Genomic DNA, 23,355 nt, shown 5'->3' on the forward strand with positions numbered 1-23,355 from the left:
TAGTCGAGCGCACCGTATGGGTCCTGTAACTGTTTTCCTCTTGTGCAGTTCCCTCGGGCTCAGTTTGAGCAAGCTCCACTGTAGGAGCATGGGTGGGTACCACCGACTGCTGATTTGATTGATCCATCTGCCCTGCAGCACGCTCTGCTCGAAAGGTCAAAATCTCTTCTTGCATGGCTTGCATCTGCCTTTGCATCTCCTTAACTAACGCCAATGAGTCTGATTGTCCTGTCATCCTTATGTTCTCGACTGGGTTTGTTCTGCTATCCTCGGCCCCACGGTGGGCGCCAAAATGTTTCTGCTGGATTAAGACGATGATGGATCCTAAACTCTCTTGTCTTGACGAACAATTGCTCCTCTCTCTACTCCAGATGACCGATCGGTTTGAAAGGGGTGACCTACAGAAGATACTCTGACGCTCAAGTCAGATATCTTTTTTCTGAAGGTCTAAAGTAATTAAAATATGAAAAGTGTGTCTTACCCCAAATTAAACCTCTACTCATAGAGTTTAAAAGAATAAGACCTATTAATCTACCTCTTAATAGTCATTAATGGCACATTGATCACTCATCAATAGTATTGACTACCTCTTTACCTCTACTCGACTGCTATCTTGTCCGATCCACTATGAAGTTCTTTTCCGTTTTAAAAAAATAGTTATTTGTCTTTTTCACCTTCGTATTTGATAGATCATGTAAATTACAACTGTTACTTTTTCTATAGGGTAAAATACAGCTGTTACTTCATCTACAACTTAAAATACTCATTTCCTCCGTATGAGAATAAATCAGCAATGTACATATTTGTCAATGTAACAAGTCATAACTATTCTCTTACTCTTGAATTGCTTCCAACTCCAAAGGTCTTCTTGTTGAATTGAGACTGGCAGTAGCTGAAGTGGTTGAGTGAAATGGATTAGGAGGCACAGTTAACTGGTCTACCTCTTTAGTTTCTAGCATTTGTATAACAGATTTCATGGATGGGCGGTTCACTGGCTGCCACTGAATGCACCAAAGTCCAACAATAGCCAACTTCTTCGCAATTTTAACATGGTCTTCATCCTCAACTTGGATATGTATGTCTCCATCAACCAGATTATGGATCCAATCTGGATATAGAATATGGATATTTTGCGGGGATGACATGTCTACATTCTTCCTTCCTCCAACCATTTCCAGCAACAACATTCCATAACTGTAAATATCTGACTTGTAAGACACATTTCCGAAGTTCCTGGAGAAAACTTCCGGTGCAATGTATCCCAAGGTTCCCCTAGCAGCTGTCATGGACACCAAACTTGGATTCTTGGAACACAATTTGGCTAATCCAAAATCAGAAATCTTTGGAGTGAAGTTGTCATCAAGCAACACATTGCGAGGATTTATGTCAAAGTGAACAATGGGATTATTACAACCTTGATGGAGATACTCAATCCCTTTAGCTATACCAAGAGCAATGTGTTGCATCTTCTCCCAGCCAAGGAAATGGTCCTTGTCATCGGGTGGAAATATGAAGCTTTGTAGCGAACCCTTTGGAAACAAATTGTAGACAAGAGCACGATGGATTCCTTCGGCGCAAAAGCCTAGCAAACGAATCACGTTGATGTGGTGGATTTTTCCCATAATTCCAACTTCATTGATGAACTCATTCCCATCTCCATCACTATTATTGATGATCTTCACAGCCACGAGAATCTCATTCGAAAGTTTTCCTCTGAAAACAGCTCCGTGAGCTCCTTCCCCTAGTTTTTCTTTAAAACCACCGGTGATTCTCTTGACATCTGCGTACGTAAACCTTGTAGGCTTTTCTGCTCTGTAATCCTCTAAGAACTTGTCCACTCTTGCTTGGTCTTCTTCCTTCTTTCTAAAATAATGGAAACTCTTAAAAGCCACAATGACCAGCAGGCCCAAAAGAACTGAACCTACGATAACTGTAGGAGACTTGATTAAAAAGAGTGAGAGAAATGAAAAAGTTTAGTGAAGTAGTGAGCAAGAATCTGATCTCACCTGTAGTAGAAACAATAAAAGATCTCAAATCCGTGATTCTTTTCTGGAGGCCCCTTTGGTTATAGCAATCAAAACATTCGATAACTTCGGTGCTGTTGTTCTTCCATTTACATCTTTTGCCTTGCGCTTCGCACGCAGTACAAGCTGGTTTGGACCACGTCAATTTTAACTGATTCTGGAGTATGTCGAATGCCGAAAAAGGTGCAGTGACGTCGAACATCTTAGAACAGAATGTCAGGTCCCATTCCAAGACACTTTCCTGAGAATCAGTGACGTAAATCGGACAGGAGATCTATTAAAGTGTAATGCAAATTCTAGAAGAATGTAGAAGCTCCTTAAATAGAAGAATTGAAATGTAATACAAGTTCTAGAATATTCTAGAAAAACCTAAGATAGGAAGAAAAATCAAGAATATTCTACATAGGTAAAAATCTAGAACATTCCACATAAGTTGTGGCTAGTATGTTCTAGAATAATCTATGAGTCTATAAATACCCATGAACTCTACCATTTGATGTATGTAGCCAACATCTATCATTTGTATGAACCAACATCTACTACAACTAAAGACAACTACAACACTTCTTCCAACTACTACTTCTACATTCTACTATCTCTACATTTTCTCTACCACATCAACTACTCCTTTCACAACCTCAAAATACTAACAGTGGTACCAGAGCTACGTTCGGTCATCTACTGGGCGTAGATAAAATTTTCAACTACCTCAAACAAAACTATAACTCATTCTACTACTTCCAAATATATTCTCAACACATGGCTACTACTAATCAAACATCATCAATTCCAGTACCTATTTTCAAAGGAGAAAATTATGATTTTTGGAGTGTCAAAATGAAGACATTCTTCCGCTCTCAAGATTTATGGGATATCATAGAAGAGGGATTCAATATTCCAGAAGACACCTCTACTCTTACTGCAGCTCAAAAGAAGGAGTTGAAAGAAAACAAGCAGAAGGATTCAAGGGCTTTATTTGTTCTTCAACAAGCAGTTGATGAGACAATTTTTCCAAGGATAATTGGTGCCACAAGTGCAAAACAAGCTTGGAATACAATACAAGAGGAGTTTCAAGGAAGTGACGAGGTACGCAATATTAAACTTCATTCTCTAAGACGAGAGTTTGAATTATTAAGAATGAAAGAATCTGAGACCATTAAAGACTACTATTCTAGAATAAAAGAAATAGTTAGTCAGATGAGAGCCTATGGGGAAAATATTCTTGACAAAAAGATCGTTGAGAAAATTTTAATTTCTATTCCCCAAAAGTATGATGCAATCGCAACCGCGATTGAACAAACAAAAGATTTGGCTACATTGTCAGTCACACAACTAATGGGCTCTCTTGAAGCTTATGAACAAAGATTGAAAAGGCATGAAGAAGACTCGGTTGAAAATGCCTTTCAATCAAAACTAAAATTACGGTCTCAGAATAAAGAATATGAAGGAAATAAAAGTAGAGAAGAAATTTCTAGAAATAAAGAAAATCCTAGAAGCTTCTCGAAGACTCGTCAAGAAAAATATCCTCCATGTGGCATATGTAAAAAGACAAGTCACTTGGAAAAAGATTGTTGGCATCATGGAAAACCTCAATGCCACTATTGCAAGAAATTTGGTCACGTAGAAAAGTATTGTCGTAATAAAAATAAGTATCAAACAAACTTTGCGGAAGAAGATAATCAAGAGAAACTCTTATTCTACGCTAATCAAGAATCTTCTGGTAGAGAAGGAAGTTGGTACTTGGATACACTACAAGAAAAATGAGAATTACCTACTGATATTTACATACGGATTTTGATCCGTATGTAATATAAGTATTACATACAGATTTTATATACGGATCACAAAAAAGGAGTTAAATACCGATTTTATATACGGATTTTTTTTATGTATATAAAATATGTAATGTTGACGCGTTAGACGGAAAGATTACCTGAAGATATAATCCATGTGTAACCATTTAAAATTGGCATGTAATACCTTCTAATATTACTTATGGAATTTTAAAATGAATTATTACAAATTAATAAAAAGTAAAACTAAAAGGATAGGTTTTCGTTTTTCTGTTTTTCCTCCATGCTTCTTTCATTTGTCTCCAAGCTTCTTTCATTTGTCTCAGTGTTAAAAAACCTAGGGTTTTAGGAAGAAGAGCGAGGAGTGTGACGACGACACCATCCATCTCTACGACCTCTCCACCGCCTCCTCCCTCAGTTCCCTCCACCAACACTCTGCCTTTGTCACCGCCTTCTCCTTCTACGCCCCTACCAATCTTCCGTTCCCCCGCAACCTCATCTCCGCCAACGTCGCTTGCTCTCTCACCATTTTTTACGCGGACGGCTTCGTCCATCTTACTACGCTTTTCTTCCACTGCCACGCCGCTATCAACGACCTTGCCCTGAACCGTTCGGTGAGTGCGCCCTCACGTTGCTTGTGACAACTGCCTCACCATCATCAACCTCGTCCGCGGCCGCCGCAACTGCTTCTTGCGCCTCGACAAGGAAGCTACTCTGGTCAAGTTTAATGTGTCCGGCGACCACTTTTTTATGCAAAGAAGAAGGTTTCTGTCCACCACTTTTTGTTAAGCTTTATGGGATTCTTGTGATGCATCTTTAGGAGATCTTCATTGTGCTACCGGTGTTGCGTTTAGGGGGTGTTGCATTTAGGGAAGATTCAGAGGGCTTTTAAGGTATGTTTTGTTTTATGTGTTTGGTGATTGAGAATATTATTGAATGAGTCGCAAATGCAAGATCACAGGTACAAAATGGTAGAGCAAAATCTTATCAGTGAGAAGGTGTTTTCCTTTTTGTTGAATGGGGATCCAAATGCGAAAAAAGGTGGTGAAATGGTTTTCGGTGGTGTTAACCTAAAGCACTTTAAAGGAGACCACACTTATATTCCAGTTACTAAAAAAGGTTACTGGCAGGTTAGCAAAAACACAATTTATTTGATTAGGAATTCCTTTTAAATACACAGACACATATATGTATGTATGTTGTATGTATGTATTCACACCAGAAAATTCTTGAGCATGAAAGTTATCTTTTGCAGATTGAAATTGGAGAGTTTTTCATTGGGGGTGCTTCTACAGCTGATTTTATTGTTCCTCGACAATAAAAACTTCTATTTTGGGATTTACTAGTGGAGTCATTGAGTGGTTAAGATGCTTTGGAATATGGTATAAGGAGTGAATCTAGACTGAATTTTTTACTTCCTAATACTTGAATTTATTTTCAAGAAATGCAGGGTCAAAAAACTATATCTTTACATCAATGTTTGTGAAATGAGATTCTTTTTCTCCTATTTGTTGCATATGCTTTGATTAATGTGCGTTAAATTCTGAAACATATCAATGTTCTTTTAGGTTCTTTGTGAGGGTGGTTGTGCTGCTATTGTGGATTCAAGAACATCTTTGCTTGCTGGTCCAACCGTATGTGCTTCGATAGTTATTATACCTTAGGCTGCACCGCTATCCTTGGGATTTTATAGACCCTAATTTTTCTAATGTTTTGTTTTCCTATATTATTTGATGCTTTGCTAAATGAATTTTCTCTCTTCTTTTTTATTTATATAGCTGGAAAATTATTCAAAAATTGAAGAGGCTAAAATAGAGGAGCTCATGAAGGCAGTAGCAGATTCTAGTGCCAAAGTGATTGTCAATGGAGGAGTAGTTGGAGAGATGGCTTTGCATTTCTGTGACCGTTAAGAGTGTGTGAAGTCTTTTATCCCTTATGGATGGTTTTAGTTGTTTCTCGCTATTGAATTAATATGAACATTATAAGTATTCAAGTCTAGATTGTTTTCTAACTTAAATATTATTGCATATAGGCTTATGGTTCTGAAAATCAGCTCAAAGTTTGAACTATGACGATTTTGCAGAACAACTGGTTCTGTTGCTATGGTTTGTGTTTTTGCTTATTTGGTTATGAAAATGTTTTATGCTTTCCGTCTAATCAATTTTATTTTCCTGCTATAGTTGAAACTCAGCCAACCGAATGCAAATGATCTTGGATATGTGGATTCTGTTTCAGTTCAGGAAATTGGTGGTGTCAGGGTATGTTCAAACCTGAATGAGCTCTGTTGTCTTCTTTGTTCCACGTTTCTTGTTTATACTAGTAAAAGAAAATATGTTATGCAGGAGAAAATACACTGGTTTATTCCAACTATGGTATGCACTTAATTGATTGGAGGCATTTCTTTTAAAAGCAATTTAATGCTTAAGCTAATTGAAATAAGGATTAATTGTTTGGAGGCACGTTTTTAGAAACAATTGAAATATGGATTGATTGTAAATAAATTAAAAATGTCATCTAATTATAACTTCTATGTAATTATAATGTCAATTGTAAATAAATTAAAAATATATCATATACAAGTATACTTTGATACTTTAAAGTTTTTCAAGATTTAAACCAAAAGAAAATACAAATTTTGAAATAATGCTTTCAATTACATTTTAGGAATTAATTTAATTTGATATTTTTGTAGGAATTAAAGATGAGACCTTGGTTATGATGAGAAGGATTAGATTTATGATGAATGGTATGAGTAAAGATATCCTTGATTTCTTCTATTTATTTTTAGAGGCAGCTTGGTTTCTACTATTTAACCATTTAACCTATTTAGATTACTTAGTGTGTTTATAAAGAAATTTACTTATTGTGTTTCACTTCAATCATTTCTATAAGAATAAGAATCAATTAAAAAGAAAAAAGGCTTTATCATTTTTCTGTTAACTGTTCTAACTATATAGTATTTATAATTTGTCTATTAATGCAGGTGCTTCATGCTACAATGATGAAGCGGTTTGAGATTGTAGAGCTGGTGGAGAATTTGAATGCATCAAATAGTCAAGTAAATTTCTTTTTGGTAATATTTTACATTCTAACATTTTATATGTACCAATATTTTACCCTCCACTTAATACTTTTTTATATATAAGCTTTTCTCAGCTTTGCAATCAATATTATCTACACATTTATATTGTAATTAATTTATTAATTTGATTTATGTTACTGGTTTGATTTTGAACCCAGTAAGTTATACATATTATACTATTTGCCAAAGAAATTAATTTTAATGTTTGAATACTAAATTAGAAATTAATGTGATTAAATAATTGATTAATTATTGATCAAATGTTATTACATTATTTGTTAGCTCTAAAAATATAAATAATGTGAAGATGCAATATTAGAAAATATTTTAGTTATGACAAAAGCTTTGGACTTAGTCAAAGTTGTTTTGATTTTGATTATGGTGAAGAAAGTCCGTATAGTTGATTGTCTATGCAGACCTACATAATTATCATACTATAATATTACAAATCGTTTTCTTATATATTAGTAGTAAATGTTCAAATTTTACTTTATTACGTTCACTAAAAAAACTTACAGATTGTATGACCTTTTGTTTTTAGATTGGCAGTTTGATGTATCAGCCTCGACATCTTCGTTGCCTCCTATTAGTGGTGGTGATATTTACACGGTGAGATAGACTCACTAAAAGAACTTTTCAGAACTTATACCACTGAATCGACTCACCGAGGCTTTGGAGAAGTTTATATCTCATCTATATCATCTATTGGTTTTTTTGCAGAAGTCAAGGAAGTCTTGGTTTCAATTTCAGTCTTCTTAGAAGCACTTCTTTCAGTAATTCTTTTCTGCATCTGAATCATCATATCCTCCTTTCTCTTTCTATTTTCCTCCTTCTACAACATACCAAGGTAAGTTGAACTATAAAGGCAATGATTTTAGTTTATAATAATTATTTGTCAATGGAATTTGAGATCACGTCTATAATCATTATTCATAAATGATATTGGATTGGTTTTAGGCTTGTTAGTTATCTTGTAAGTTCATAATGAACTGTCATCATTATATTATGATGGATGCAAATCGTTACCTTAAATATTTTTGTGATGAAAACATGTTGGTTGGTGTTATACACTATAAGGGTTGGAGGATGAGCAACATACAACCAGCTTAGCAGAATGAAGAACAATGTCTTTTTTGAAGAATATCAAGGTTCTTTCTTTCATGAAGCAAACAAACCTAAAGATGAGCATGACAAGATATTCATAGTACATGGAGTCTCTAGAAGCAAAAATAGAAGCAAGTGATACTTTTGTAGTCTTAGCTGAACTAAATAAATCTACTACTGTCTAGTATGGTATTTATCATTGTAAATGGTTTTGACATAGTGCCAACTTAGATTTAGATTGATAAGTTTGTTTATTATGAGTATATATTAAAATTGTGTTGTTGAATAGGTAACACATTATAATAGATTTATTAATGTAATTGTTCAAGAGTTTGTTAAAGAAAAAGAGTTGTACTTGTTTCTTTGAATTCTATTTATAAAAGATAATTCTTACTATTTGAAAATTTGGCAACTGTATTTGATATTTATCAACTATATAGAACTTTTAATTATTGAGTGCATACGAGAAATCAGTTTTTTTTTTTTTTTGTAAAATAAAAAATTACATACGGATTTTTCCGTATATAATTATATATAAATTTTTCTTATATAATTATATACGGATTTTTCTGTATATAATTATATACGGATTTTATATACGGATTTTTCCGTATATAAATTATATACGGATTTTTCCGTATGTAAATTATATACGGATATATCCGTATATAATTTAGCTACACCTTTTTTATATACGGATTTTTGACCGTATATAATCCGTATGTAATATCATGTTATATACGGATTTTTGATATTATATACGGATTTTGACTGTATGTAATTTGAATTTTTCTTGTAGTGATAGTGGATGCAGTAATCACATGGCAAAAGATCAAAGTATCTTCAAAGACATTGATAAATCTGTCAATGTCAAAGTTCGGCTAGGAAATGGTACCACAGTGGAGTCTCGAGGCAAAGGAACTGTCATGGTGGAGACAAAGAAAGGTACTAAATTCATCAAAGACGTTTTACTAGTTCCAAATCTTAAAGAAAATCTTTTAAGTATTGGCCAAATGATGGAGAATGGATATTCTCTTCATTTTGAGAAAGATACATGCAAAATTTATGACAGTAAAATGATAGAAATTGGCCAAGTAAAAATGGAGAAGAGAAATAGAAGCTTTCCTATAAGCTTCAAACCTGGAACTAATATTGCCATGAAGGTAGAAGTTGATGACTCATGGCTTTGGCATAGGAGATTTGGCCACTTTAACACACATGCCTTAAAGCTTCTATATACGAAAAACATGATGAGAGATCTTCCATGCTTGAAGGAGAACAATGAATCATGTGAAGGATGTCTCCTCGGAAAACAACATCGATTACCATTCTCGACAGACAAAGCATGGAGAGCAAAAGACTTATTGGAGTTGATTCATACCGATGTTTGCGGACCGATGAGAACACCTTCACATCATAACAACAGGTATTTCATCCTCTTCATCGATGACTTCTCTAGAATGACATGGGTCTATTTCTTAAAGGCAAAGTCAGAAGTTTTTGGAGTATTCAAGAAATTCAAGGCCCTTGTTGAGAAGCAAAGTGGAAAACAGCTAAAAGTACTTAGAAGTGATCGTGGCAAGGAGTACACATCTCACGAGTTTGACAAATTCTGTGAAGATGAAGGCATAGAGCGACAACTTACAGTCGCATATACTCCACAACAAAATGGCGTGTCAGAGAGAAAGAATCGCACAGTTATGGAGATGGCAAGATCAATGCTGAAAGAGAAAAGTATGCCTAATACTTTTTGGGCTGAAGCAGTTTACACTGCAGTTTATATTCTAAACAGATGTCCAACTAAAGCAGTCCAAGATAAGACTCCTATTGAAGCTTGGAGTGGGAGAAAGCCATCGGCTAAACACCTACGAGTATTTGGGTCTATCTGCTACATACATGTTCCTGATCAAAGGAGGCACAAGCTTGAAGACAAAACTATACGAGGAATATTCTTGGGATATAGCACACAATCAAAAGGCTATCGAGTCTACAACCTACAAACGAAAAAGCTCATCATCAGTCGCGATGTTGAAGTTGATGAAAATGCTTCTTGGAATTGGGAAGAAGAAAAAGTTGTTAAAAGTAACATTTTACTTCCAGTGCAACAATCTCAAGAAGAAACTCAAGAAGAGGAAGAAAATTCAGGTACGCTTTCTCCACCTGCACAACAAGATTCTTCACCTGAATCTAGTCCAAAAAGAGTAAGATCTTTGGTAGACATATATGAAACTTGCAATATGACCGTGATTGAGCCTAACTGTTATGAAGAAGCATCAAAGCAAGAAGTATGGGTCAAGGCTATGGAAGAAGAGATTAAAATGATTGAGAAGAATAACACTTGGGAACTCGTAAATTGCCCTCATGGAAAAGACATCATTGGAGTCAAATGGATATATAAAACAAAGCTCAATCCTGATGGAACTATACAAAAGCATAAAGCAAGATTGGTTGCCAAAGGCTACTCACAGCAACCAGGAATAGACTACAATGAGACATTTGCTCCAGTTGCTCGCTTAGATACAATTAGAGTTTTAATAGCTCTTGCAGCACAAAAAGGATGGAACATCTATCAATTGGATGTCAAGTCAGCCTTTCTAAATGGGGTGCTCGAAGAAGAGATTTATGTTGAACAACCACAGGGCTTCATCAACGAAGGCAATGAAGGCAAAGTACTAAGACTTAAAAAAGCATTATATGGCCTGAAGCAAGCTCCTCGAGCATGGTATAGCAAGATTGATAAATACTTCATCGATCAAGGATTCAGGAGGAGCAAGAGTGAGCCAACACTATATATTAAGGCACAAGGTCAGTACCATCTCATTGTCTCTATATATGTCGATGATCTTATCTATACAGGAAACAATATAGAGATGATGATAGAATTTAAAGAAGACATGATGAAGACATTTGAAATGACTGACCTTGGCTTGATGAACTATTTCCTCGGTATAGAGGTGAAACAAGAAAAGGAAGGTATATTTATCTCTCAAAAGAAATATATTGAAGCTCTATTAAAGAAGTTCAAGATGAATGGTTGTAAACCTGTCACTACTCCACTGGTGGTAAATGAGAAGCTACAGAAAGATGATGGAGCACAAGAGGCAGATGCATCGTGCTACAGGAGTTTAATTGGAAGTCTTCTCTATCTCACAGCCACACGACCAGACATTATGTATGCTACAAGTCTTCTATCAAGATTCATGCAAAAGCCAAGTCAAATTCATTATGGAGTAGGAAAAAGAATTTTAAGATATCTACAAGGCACAAAGGAGTTTGGTATATGGTACAAAACCATGAGTAACTCAAGGATGATTGGCTACACAGATAGTGATTGGGCAGGATCAATGGATGACATGAAAAGTACGTCAGGATATGCTTTCTCACTAGGATCGGGTATTTTATCTTGGGCATCAAAGAAGCAAGCAACCGTGGCACAATCAACAGCAGAAGCAGAGTATGTAGCAGCTGCTGAAACCACAAGTCAAGCAATATGGCTAAGAAGAATACTTGAAGAAATGGGTGAACCACAAGATGGACCGACTATTATCTATTGCGATAACAAATCGGCAATAGCAATAGCAAAAAATCCAGTCCATCATCAAAGAACAAAACATATAGCCATTAAATATCACTTCATTCGAGATGAAGAGACAACTAAACAAATTCGACTCGAGTATTGTCCAACAGAAGACCAAATTGCAGATATATTTACGAAGGCATTACCAAGACCAAGATTTGAACTACTGCGCACAATGCTTGGAGTTACCGAATTTGCATTAAGGAGGAGTATTAAAGTGTAATGCAAATTCTAGAAGAATGTAGAAGCTCCTTAAATAGAAGAATTGAAATGTAATACAAGTTCTAGAATATTCTAGAAAAACCTAAGATAGGAAGAAAAATCAAGAATATTCTACATAGGTAAAAATCTAGAACATTCCACATAAGTTGTGGCTAGTATGTTCTAGAATAATCTATGGGTCTATAAATACCCATGAACTCTACCATTTGATGTATGTAGCCAACATCTATCATTTGTATGAACCAACATCTACTACAACTAAAGACAACTACAACACTTCTTCCAACTACTACTTCTACATTCTACTATCTCTACATTTTCTCTACCACATCAACTACTCCTTTCACAACCTCAAAATACTAACAAGATCATATCTTGGTACGATCCATATGAACTTCTGAGTTGTCTATACCCAACTGAAGAACAGTCAAAGAAGCTCCAGCTGCTTGATACGGTAAAGTAATAATCATTAAAAGGATTGTAATGATTTAGAAGAGTTTTTGGAAGGCAATTGTTCGGATCCTTCAAGTAAATTTGCAACGTTTGGTAGTCTATGTATTCGACCTGGAGTTTTATGGTAGGGAGGAAAAGCATGGTGTTGTTTTCTTGAGTACAATACAGACAATAGCCACGATGAGCACATTCATGTATCCCCTTGACAAGTTGGAAGGGAAATCTAATAGGTGGTTGATTTGGCCCACAAGACAATTCCCCGCAGTCGTCATGATAGCTGCTACCTTTGATAGGAATGAGCTTATGGAATAGCATTAGTGTGATCAATATACCATAGCCATGGAGAGACAGTGTGCTGGACTTTGCCATCTCAAGTCAGTGCGATAAGAACCTAATGTTAGAGAGCCAAACTCGGAGCATTTTCAATTTATGTTTACACTATCCATACTTTTTTGTCTGTTGCAGTCAAAGTCAGCGTAAGTCTACGTTTTAACTTTTAATTATCATCGCACAACTTTTAAAAGAGAAAAGTATTATACTGTGGACAACGTGATGAATATGGAATCAACTTGTAAGGGCACTCCTGCACTGGTTTATCTTCTATTGGGTAGAGATCGTGATGACAGACAGAAAGACACGGATCACGAACAAAGTCAGTCCACGTCCGCGTTTTTAAGTTTTGAATGTTGTTGCACAACTTTCTAATGGAAAAACAGCGTGATCGATGTGGAATCGCACTGTCAAAAAAAAATTGTTACAAGATAGTTTTCCGTTTTTATATTTGTAAATTTCGTTGCGATGTGTAGAAATACAGATAGAGAGTTGGTCAAACTTCAGCGATTCATATCAGGGAGTTGAAGATCCCTCTTTGAAAATATTTTATGTGGGCAAATATTTTGATAAGTAGACTCACTCACTTGCACTTGTCACAGTTTTTACCACTTTGTACCATCGTATTAACCTAATTCAAGAAAAATATGTATAATATGAACATGTTATACCTAAAATATAACCTTTTATTTTAATCCTTTGTACAAAAAGAAATATATACTTATATTTTATTTTTGACAACTAAAAAAATTAATTTAGCACTAGACGATTACTAATGTTGACATGAAATGGACTAATATGTAGCAATACTAAGAACTAAATTTATTGATACAAATTAGAAACAAAATTTACTTTTCTTTTAATGTTACTAAGTTGATGGTTAGTATCAAATTTTAGAAACCAAGTTCATGTTTTATTTTAACAAATATATTGCTTATTATATTTGATGTTATTAACTTTCTCATCATATTTTTATTGGAAACTAACTATGCTCTACCATTATTCTTTCCAGTCATATTTTTTATATACAAATGTCGAAAAAGGCATCTATCAATATACACTAGTGCAGAATTGACCTTTAACGTCACCCCGTAGACGTCAAACCACAAAATAACTAACGTAAATTATTGACCGGTGGCATTTTCATAAATAAGTTGGACACACAGACGTCTGTTAAAGGGGGCACCGACGTCTATAACATTATAGACGTTGGTGCCCCTCCTAACAGACGTGTATATGTATGACAAGTAGATGAAAAGTTCTTTTTTTCCGTCATATAGACGTCTGATCCTGCCCCCTGTCACCGACGTATATATGCCTGACAGGTAGGTGAAAAGTTGTTTTTTCTGTCATATAGACTTCTGATCCTGCCATCCGACGTTTAAATGGCCTGACAGGGTAGGTGAAAAGTTGTTTTGGACGTCATATTAGTGAGGGCCCCGACGTCTAGGCGAGAATAGACGTCGTTGCCCTCTATGTTCGACGTCTTAGTTCCTGTTAAATCAGAAATCGAACCCGCGGTTACGCGCACTTCATCGTCTTCCTTCTCGCATTTTCTCTCCGCGACATTGCATTTCCAGGTGCGTTTTGTCTCTTTTGAACCGTTTAAACTTACGTTTACTCTGATTAAATTATTCTTTGATGGATTATCTTCCATTTGAACCGATTAGAATGAGTTTTTGTTGTGTTTTGGTGTAGTTTTTCTCGTGTCTTTGGGTAGCGTAGTAGCACATTCTCCCTTTGCTAGTTTCCTCGTAAGGAAAGCTTGTGTCTTTTGGATGTCTTATAGCATTTGAACCCAAAATCGAACCTGGGTCCTTGCCTAGTTCTCATGTCACCGTATTCGTTTTCATTGCTGGTTGGAATGGAACTAGGCAAGGACCCATATTCGATTTTCGGTTGAAATGCCATAAGAGGTCCAAAAGACCAACCTTTTCTTATGACGAAACTAGCAAAGGAAGAAGATGCTACTACGCTACCCAAAGACACGAGTTGCAGTAGACGTCGATTAATGTCATGTTCGATGTCTATAGAGCCCTTAGACGTCGGTTAATGCCATGTCCGACGTTGATAAAGATGTCGGACCTGTAGAGTCTGACGTCCCATTAACGTCACCCAAAAAGACATCGGATCGGAATCAGACGTTAAAAACCCAAAATAATAGACGTCTAAAGCCCTTTCTGCACTAGTGATATGAAAATATTGAAAAGTATCAACACAATAACTTGATGCCTTTTAGATATTCATACAATGAAATCAAGAAGATGGTTAGAGATTTCAAAGAAATGTTAAGGGAAGAGGCTATGGCTCTGTGTTCAAGGGAAACTTATCGAGTGGAACTTATGTGGCAATAAAAAGTTAGGTAATTCGAAAGGTAACAGTCATGACTTTATTAGTGAAGTTGCTACCATTGGAAGAATGCATAATCAAAATGTAGTGCAATTAATTGCATTTAGTGTTGAAGGTTCAAGATGTGTTGTTGTTTATGAATTCATATATAATGAATCCCTTAATAAAATTCTTTTTTCTAAAGACAGAAGTAAGGATTTTGACTATGACAATATATAATATATCAATTGGGGTAGGTTGCTGGCTTATGATAAAATAGCAGAGTATAAAATTGACCTAAACATGTTATATTAACATCACAATAGCACATTCAGATCAAAAAACAGCGGAAGCAAAATGAAAGAATAATGTGCGTACCTCTTGCCATTGCAATTTTGTAATCCAAAAACAAATAAGTTTGTTTTTCTAAACCTTAACTCACTCAAACTCGATGGTGTGTTTTCTGAATAAAAGAGTAGGCTTAGTGATCAAAACTTAGAGTAACCCATTCCCTTATATAAAATCTAGCCATCACAGTTTCAAAATAAATGGGCTTTACGTTTAAAAATTAGTAACTGCTTCATAACCTCTATGCAGTTAAAAAGATAAAATAATGGTTTAATGGACCACTTTATGTTCCTTAAAAATAGGAACTGAAAATGCTATAATATTTATTTTATATTTAAAATAATGCTAACATTCTCCCACTTGGTCCATTTATCCAATTATTAATCACAACAAGTGACAGAATATATGAGTCATAGCGATAGGTCCTCTGATAGTGAGTGTCATCTTCCATGTACCACAATATATATTTCTCTCAACATTAGCTCTCAACTTAATGCATAAACCATATGTTTATCTAAGATCAAAACTAAATGATATCTTCTCAAAATAAATGTGCACATAAACATATGTGAAAAACATCAAACTGAATAAGAGTTTCATTGAAAATAATAAATGTACTGATAATGAAATTACATCGTGGAACCAAGTCCCATTTGCACTACATGATCCTTAAAATTCTTTGGTGGCATGCCTTAGTTAAAGGATTAGCAATCATCAACTCAGTGCTTATGTGTTCAATGACCACTTTCTTTTCCTTAACACGTTCTCTGATGGCTAAGTATTTGATGTCAATGTGCTTACTTCGACATCCACTTTTATTGTTCTTAGCCATAAACACCGCAGTAGAGTTGTCACAGTACAACTTTAATGGCCTAGAAAATACAGTCCACAACTCTAAGCCTAGAAATGAAACTTTTTAACCATACACCATGCGAGGTAGCCTCAAAACAAGAAACAAACTCAGCTTCCATAGTTGAAGTAACAGTTAATGTCTGCTTGGCACTTCTCCAAGATACAGCTCCACCAACTAACATAAAAATATAACTAGATGTTGATTTTCGTGAATCAACGCAGCCAGCATAGTCTGAATTGGAGTAGCCAATCACTTCCAAACATTCAGTTCGTCTATATATAAGCATGTAATCTTTTGTCCCTTGAAGATATCTCATTACCTTCTCTGCAACTTTGCAGTGGTCAACACATGGATTACTCTGATATCTTCCCAAAACTCCAACAACATATGCAATGTCAGGTCTAGTGCAAACCTGAGCATACATAAGGCTTCCAATAGCTGAAGCATATGGAAAATTCTTCATGTGTTCCCGCTCAAAATCATTTTTCGCACATTGATTCAAATTGAGTTTATTACCCTTCACGATGGGAGCTACACTTGGTGAACAGTTCTTCATGTTAAACCTCTCTAAAACTTTGTTGATATAGGTCTCTTGAGACAAACCCAAAATGCCTCGAGATTTTTCCCTATGGATCTTAATGCCAATGACATAAGATGCCTCTCCCATATCCTTCATGTCAAAGTTCTTTGAGAGAAATTGTTTCACTTCATATAGCAAACCCTTATAGTTGGTTGCAAGCAAAATATCATCCACATATAATACAAGGAAACAAATCTTACTCCCACTGATGGAAGACCATCTAAGACATACATTGGACCTCTTACTAGAGCCATGGCTAAGAGAGTTCAAGAGGAAGAAGGATCACTTAATATTTTGCTTCTATGGAAGGTGAATTATCTTAAACCTTCTTCTCTTAATTAAGCATGTTTACTTTGTTTTGTAGGATTAAATAAATTGGAGGGAGCAGCTGCCAGCATGGCATTTGGCACGTGAAAGGAAGGCCTGGTTGGAGAAGCTTGCTGCCAAAGTCATATGCGCCCAGCCAAAACCCCAAAATAGCCCAGCGTTGGATGAGAAGATGCTTCAAACACGTGAGGAGCTGACCTGGAGCAAGGCATGGGATTTGCTGGAAGGATTTGGCGTTGCTGTTAGGCTTCCCATTTGAAATTAGGCGGGATTTCATTTCAGAAAAGAGACCCATCTTCACTTATAAATAGGAGGGTTTCTTCCTTGTATGGGTACTTTAGAGCTATGCCCAAATGCTGAGAAATATATTCCAGTCTTGGATTCTGCTCTTGAGTTAAAATTGCTTGCTAATTCTTCATTTTCTCTCAAGCTTCCTTCCATTATATGAAGGCTTTCTGAGCTGAGAGGCTTCACTCATTTTACCTTGCTTCATTCAAACATCTCCATCACCATTTACTCCATCAATTCCGCTGCACACCAACACATCTACCACACCTCTGATCTGGGAGCTTCAGGCCACTGGTTTCCTCTGGAATTTGGCTCCATCACCCACTGACCTTTTGGTATATACATTGATCCATGATGTTTTCTTCAAAACCAAATGAAGTGATAACATCATGAAATTTTAGATACCATTGGCGGGAGGCTTGTTTTAATCCATAGATGGATTTATTAAGCTTGCAAACTTAGTGCTCATTCTCTTTAGAAGAGAATCCTTCAGGTTGTTTCATGTAAACCTCTTCTTCCAGATGACCATTAAGGAATGTTGTTTTCACATCCATTTGATGTAACTCAAAATCAAAATGAGCTACTAATGCCATAATTACTCAAAAAGAATCTTTCTTAGATACAAGAGAAAAGGTCTCTGTGCAGTCAATTCCTTCTCTCTAAGTGAACCCTTTGGCAATAAGTCTTGCCTTATGTCTCTCAATGTTGCCTTTTGAGTCTTTCTTGGTTTTAAAGACCCATCTACATCCAATGAATTTTTCACCATTAGGCAACTGAACGAGATCCCACACCTTGTTGGATGCCATAGAATCCATCTCATCTTTCATGGCATCATACCATAGGTCTGATTCTTTAGAACTCATGGCTTGTGAAAACGTTTCAGGATCATTTGCAGCTCCAATATTGTAGTCAACTTCTTGCAAATACACTACATAATCACTAGTACTTGCTGGCCTTTTAACTCTAGTAGATCTTCTTAATGTTGCCTCATCATTTTCTTGAGGAAATTGTTGCTCAAGCAACTATTCAATAGGTTGTTCAATATCATCTTGTTGTTCCTCATTAGTAACTTAATCTGTAAGGTCATTTTCAGCAGGTTGTGAAGCTTCAATTATTGTTTTCTAACACCCATTTGTGTTTGAGGGGTGTGAATGACAACCAATCTATCACTTGAGCTAGAGGGTTGAGCTTCATAGTGATCCCTTTCACTCCTAATGTTTGGAAACCGATCACTCCCACTAACTAAGTCATTCTCAAGAAATTTTGCATTTCTTGACTCCACAATCCTAGTGTTATGCGATGGACAATAGAATATATATCCCTTAGACTTTTCAGCATATCCAATGAAATACCCACTAATAGTCCTTGGGTCTAGTTTCTTCTCTTGTGGATTATAAATTCTCACTTCAGACGGACATCCCCAAACGCGTATATGTCACAAACTTGGTTTCCAACCTTTGAATAACTCAAATGGTGTCTTTAAGACGGCCTTGGTTGGGACTCGATTTAATATATACACAACCGTCTTTAGTGCTTCAGTCCACAAGAATTGAGGAAGTTTTGAATTACTCCTCATACTTCTCACCATGTCCATTAAAGTTTTGTTCCTTCTTTCTGCCACACGATTCTGATATGGAGAACTAGGCATAGTGTATTGGGCAACAATTCCATGTTCTTGAAGAAACTTCGTAAACGGACCAGGTGCTTGTCCATTCTCCGTGTATCTAACATAATATTCTCCACCTCTATCTGATCTCACAATCTTGATTTGCTTTCCGCATTGTAGCTCAACTTCAGCCTTAAAAATTTTAAAGGCATCCAAAGCTTCATCCTTAGAACGAAGTAAGTAGAGATACATATAACGTGAGTAGTCATCTATAAAGGTGATGAAGTATTTCGGACTACTTGCGTCCATATCTGGACAACAAATATATGTATGAATAATTTCTAGTAAACTTGAACTCCTCTTAGCACCTCTTTTGGACTTGTTAGTTTGCTTACCCTTTATGCAATCCACGCAAGTCTCAAAATCAGTAAAATCCAAAGTACTAAGAACTCCTTCATTTACTAATCGCTTAATTCTCTCAATGGAGATATGTCCCAATCTACGGTGCCATAAAACAAAAGAATCCTCATTCATAACAAATCTTTTTAACCCGGCAGTAACGTGCATAGAATCATATGCAATATTATTTTGCAAAATAATGGAATAAAGACCATCACACAATTCACCAAAACCAACAACTTTAGATTTATTCATTAAGGTAAAACCAGAATCTGAAAAATTAAAAGAAAAACCCAAAGGTATGAGTCTTGAAACAGAAATCAAATTCTTAGAAAAACAAGGAACATAAAATGTCTTTTCCAAATGCAAAACAAAACCACTACTTAAAACTAAGTTGCACGTTCCAATGGCCTCCACATGTGAGCTCATCTTACTCCTTGAGTAGATATATTGTTCACTTCCCACTGGCCTCCTTAGGTTTTGCATATCCTGCAAGGTATTAGAAACATGGATTGTAGAACCAAAATCAATCCACCATGTGTTATGATTAAAATTAGTCAAATTAGATTCATAACAGACAAAAGCAAATGGAGTACCTTTCTTATCAAGCCAATTCTTAAATTTTGAGCAGTCTTTCTTCATGTGTCCTTTCCTTTTACAAAAGAAATATCTAGACTCATTCTTAATAACTGGCTTAGCAGGAATCTTTCCCTTCCTATTAACTTGGTTCTTCTTATTCTCAAAAGAAGTAGTCAAGTTCACCTTCTCCCCTTCTTCTATCAATAGCCTTTCTTCTTCTTGAACACACATGGTCAATAATTCATTAATAGACCACTTACCCTTATGTGTGTTGTAAGAGATTTTAAAGGGGGCATAATGGTGAGGCAAAGTGCACAAAATATAGTGTACCAGGAAAGAGTCAGACATGATAACTTCCAAAGCTTTTAGTTGAGCCACAATGTCCCTAATGCACATGATATGATCACGTACTCCCGTAATTCCAGTGAGCTTTAAGGATGAGAACTGCATTATAAGGGTGTTGGCAAGAGATGTATCAGATGTCGTAAACTGCTCATCAATAGCCCTTAGTAAATCTTTGACATTCTCATATTGGTCAACTGAAGCCCGGATCCCAGCGGAAATGTTGGTTTTTATGAACGTTACGAAGAGACAATTTGACCTCTCCCATTTTTCATAAAGATCAATGGCATCTGGAGTGCTAGTATCAGTAATACTCGGTGGTTCTGGTTTTCTAATAGCATAGTCAATGTCCATCTAGCCTAAATGAAGAAGAACTCTTTCCTTCCAAACCTTATAATTATCTCCTTTCAACTCGAGAATACCACACTTGATATCAGAAAAATTCACAGATTGAGAAACTACAAATTCAAAATTACATGCTTATTATATAATTTGAGACTAAAATAAATGTCATGTTTACCAATGCAAACATGTCTTTTCCAATGAGTTTATTAACATAAAACTTGCCTCTAGACTAAAGTCTTACTTAATTAGACTCATTATCTTAATAATAAAACTATCAAATTATGTTCCTTTTTTCTTAATTCCTGTAGGTAAATTAAGAAATATAATTTAATATTTTATCCTAATTAATCATATAAATATGAAAAAATTCCTGTGGGTAGATTTTATCATATTAAATATAATTATTTACAACTAATGTTTCTCATGTAGCAAAACTTTATATACAATTTTAATTGATTAAAGATGTTGTGACTACTATTTAATTTATTAAAACTATATTACTACTAAAACATTAATAATATATAAATATTTACATAAAATTCTTAATATGCAAATATAGTAATAATAATGCATATTTATAACGACAAATATATACATACAAATAATATCCATAAAATATACATAACTATTAATCCAAAAACATTTTAATATATACATATATATATATATATATATATAAAACATGATATGTTTGCGTATCATAAACACGTATTATTATAAAACATGTTTTATATTATATGTTAAATAAAAAATAATAATAATAATAATATTATTATTTAAATATAAAAGCACCAATGCATCCATTAACAATATTTAATTTGCGTGAAAAAAGAAGAAGAAGGTTGCAATGCATCATGTCATTGACCTATAAAATAATCAAAACAAATTTGAGAATGTGGCTGAATTCTCCGGTGCGTCGCAGAGAGGATTAACCCTCACTTTCTTTATGATTTTGCAACGCGCAAAATCCAAGAAAAAAAAAATATAGGGTTCAAAGACAAAGCTGCAAGGCGAGGCGCGCTATCTTTATTAGTTTAATAAAGATGCAAACTTAAAAAGACCCAATTCTCCACCACGAAAATTCTACAAAAACTCCTTCTTTATTCCCTTCAAGCAACAGCACAGAGCAAAAATGGCCGTAAGCAGAAAGGATTTCAAACAGGACAAAACATTGCAGAAATTCTGATGAAGAAGCACAAACATAAAAAGGTCGCTCACCAACAGGTTAACAAAAGGGTTCATCGTCAATCCGAGAATCCTAATGACGATCTCACTAAAATTATTCGCTTTTAAAGGTAAAAGTTCCGTTTAAGATTACAAAAAAAAATTGTAATCAAGTTTAACATTAATTTGGGAATTTTTTTGTTTGGATTAAATGAATCAAAATAATAAAACCCATAAATATGAAAAACCAAACGAACGAAAATATGTAAGGCGGAGGAATAAATTTGCTCTTATACCAAATGATAAAATAGTAGAATATAAAATTGACCTAAACATGTTATATTAATATCACAGTAACACATTCAGATCAAAAAACAGCGGAAGCAAAATGAAAGAATAATGTGTGTACCTCCTACCAATGCAATTTTGTAATCCAAACACAGACAAGGGGTGTGTTTTCTGAATAGAGGAGTAGACTTAGTGATCAAAACTGAGAGTAACACATTCCTCAAGCTTTGTAGTCTTCTCAATTGGAGTAGGTTGTTGATGCCACTGTTTCTGCTGCTTTTGAACCAATGAAATATTATATATCTCTTGTGGTAATAAAGAAAGCTTCTTTGTCACTTCTTCCAACTATTGAGTAATGATTTTATTTTGAGCTAACAAGGCATCATTTGATTACAATTGTAGAACTCCCTTCTATTGAATTGGAGCTCCTATTTCATTATGCATCTCATTATCATTAGTAGCCATGTTGTCAATCAATTCAGTGGCTTCCTCTCGAGTCTTGCATTTAATATTACCTCCAGCTGAGGCATCTAGCATTAATTTTGTTTGTGAACCAAGACCTCCAAGAAAAAGAATGACTACTGTTGCTTCGTCAAAGCCATGAGTGGGCGTTTTTTCTCAACAAGCTCTTGTATCTATCCCATGCTTGACCTAGCGTCTCCTCCATGCCTTGTCTAAAAGAAGAAATCTCTTGCTTCCCTATGTTAATTTTGGATTGTGGGAAGTACTTGTTTAGGAACTTTGAAACCACGGCTTCCCATTCAACAAAGCTACCTTCCGAAAAAGAATTCAACCATAACTTAGCATTGCCTCCCAATGAGAAAGGAAACAAACTAAGCTTTATCTCTTCATCCGGCACACCATTGATCTTTACAGTGTTGCAAATCTCGTTGAATGTGATGAGATGATCATATGGACTTTCATGTGATAGCCCATTATATTGGTTGCTTTTCACCAATTGTATCAATGCTGGTTTCACCTCCATGTTTGCAGCATTGACCCTCGGCCTAGCAATACTATTAAAGTGATGAGGGCCAACAACATTGGTGTAATCCGCCAGAGTACGTCTAACATTGTTCTCTTCGACCATCTCTTCAGTGCTCTGGTTAGATCTTTGTGATGAGGGTTGTAGAAGTGTTTCCAAAGAAGGAAATAATTCTCTAGAAGTTCGGATCCTCCTTCTCCTTCTACTTTCGTCCAATCCTTCAAGAAGAGGTTCCAAAGTTTTCTTGCTCCTAGTCCGAATTATATCCTGCATACACAAGAACACAAAACGCTAGAAACAATTGTTAGCACGAAAAGATAGAAAAGATAAACTAAAAA

General features: G+C 35.4%; 2 protein-coding genes across 6 annotated transcripts; one reads left to right on the plus strand and one right to left on the minus strand.

The window, feature by feature from the left end:
• Nucleotides 1-666: 666 nt before the first annotated feature.
• On the minus strand, nt 667-2,293 carry LOC148205156 (rust resistance kinase Lr10-like). Its single transcript, XM_088102875.1, has 2 exons — nt 2,007-2,293; nt 667-1,930 (listed from the first exon to the last, which is right to left on the minus strand). Exons 1-2 carry the CDS (start codon nt 2,224-2,226, stop codon nt 834-836), a joined length of 1,317 nt encoding a protein of 438 aa, XP_087959001.1. The 5' UTR covers nt 2,227-2,293; the 3' UTR covers nt 667-833.
• A 1,795-nt stretch (nt 2,294-4,088) lies between these two features.
• On the plus strand, nt 4,089-8,266 carry LOC148205157 (uncharacterized). 5 transcript variants are annotated; one of them, XM_088102879.1, is made up of 9 exons: nt 5,331-5,451; nt 5,596-5,729; nt 5,850-5,922; nt 5,998-6,075; nt 6,510-6,563; nt 6,801-6,890; nt 7,441-7,508; nt 7,620-7,746; nt 7,977-8,266. In XM_088102879.1, exons 5-9 carry the CDS (start codon nt 6,561-6,563, stop codon nt 8,007-8,009), a joined length of 321 nt encoding a protein of 106 aa, XP_087959005.1. In that variant the 5' UTR covers nt 5,331-5,451; nt 5,596-5,729; nt 5,850-5,922; nt 5,998-6,075; nt 6,510-6,560; the 3' UTR covers nt 8,010-8,266. The 5 variants fall into 5 exon arrangements, 4 of the variants coding, with proteins under 4 accessions (XP_087959003.1, XP_087959005.1, XP_087959002.1 ...); XM_088102877.1 differs by lacking the exons at nt 5,331-5,451; nt 6,510-6,563 and adding an exon at nt 4,089-4,947; XM_088102876.1 differs by lacking the exon at nt 6,510-6,563.
• The last annotated feature ends 15,089 nt before the right edge of the window (nt 8,267-23,355 follow it).

This window comes from Vigna umbellata, chromosome 1, assembly GCF_029865625.1.
Source record: "Vigna umbellata cultivar VRB3 chromosome 1, Vumbellata_1.0, whole genome shotgun sequence".
NCBI lineage: Eukaryota > Viridiplantae > Streptophyta > Magnoliopsida > Fabales > Fabaceae > Vigna > Vigna umbellata.

Excerpts from the sequence above, each read along its gene's own strand:
- LOC148205156 (XM_088102875.1), bottom strand. The coding sequence starts at position 2,226 with ATGTTCGACGTCACTGCACCTTTTTCGGCATTCGACATACTCCAGAAT. Across the intron at positions 1,931-2,006 it reads TTTTATTGTTTCTACTACAG|TTATCGTAGGTTCAGTTCTT; the intron begins GTGAGATCAGAT and ends AGTCTCCTACAG.
- LOC148205157 (XM_088102877.1), top strand. Across the intron at positions 6,076-6,800 it reads AGGAAATTGGTGGTGTCAGG|GTGCTTCATGCTACAATGAT; the intron begins GTATGTTCAAAC and ends CTATTAATGCAG. Across the intron at positions 7,747-7,976 it reads TCCTTCTACAACATACCAAG|GGTTGGAGGATGAGCAACAT; the intron begins GTAAGTTGAACT and ends ATACACTATAAG.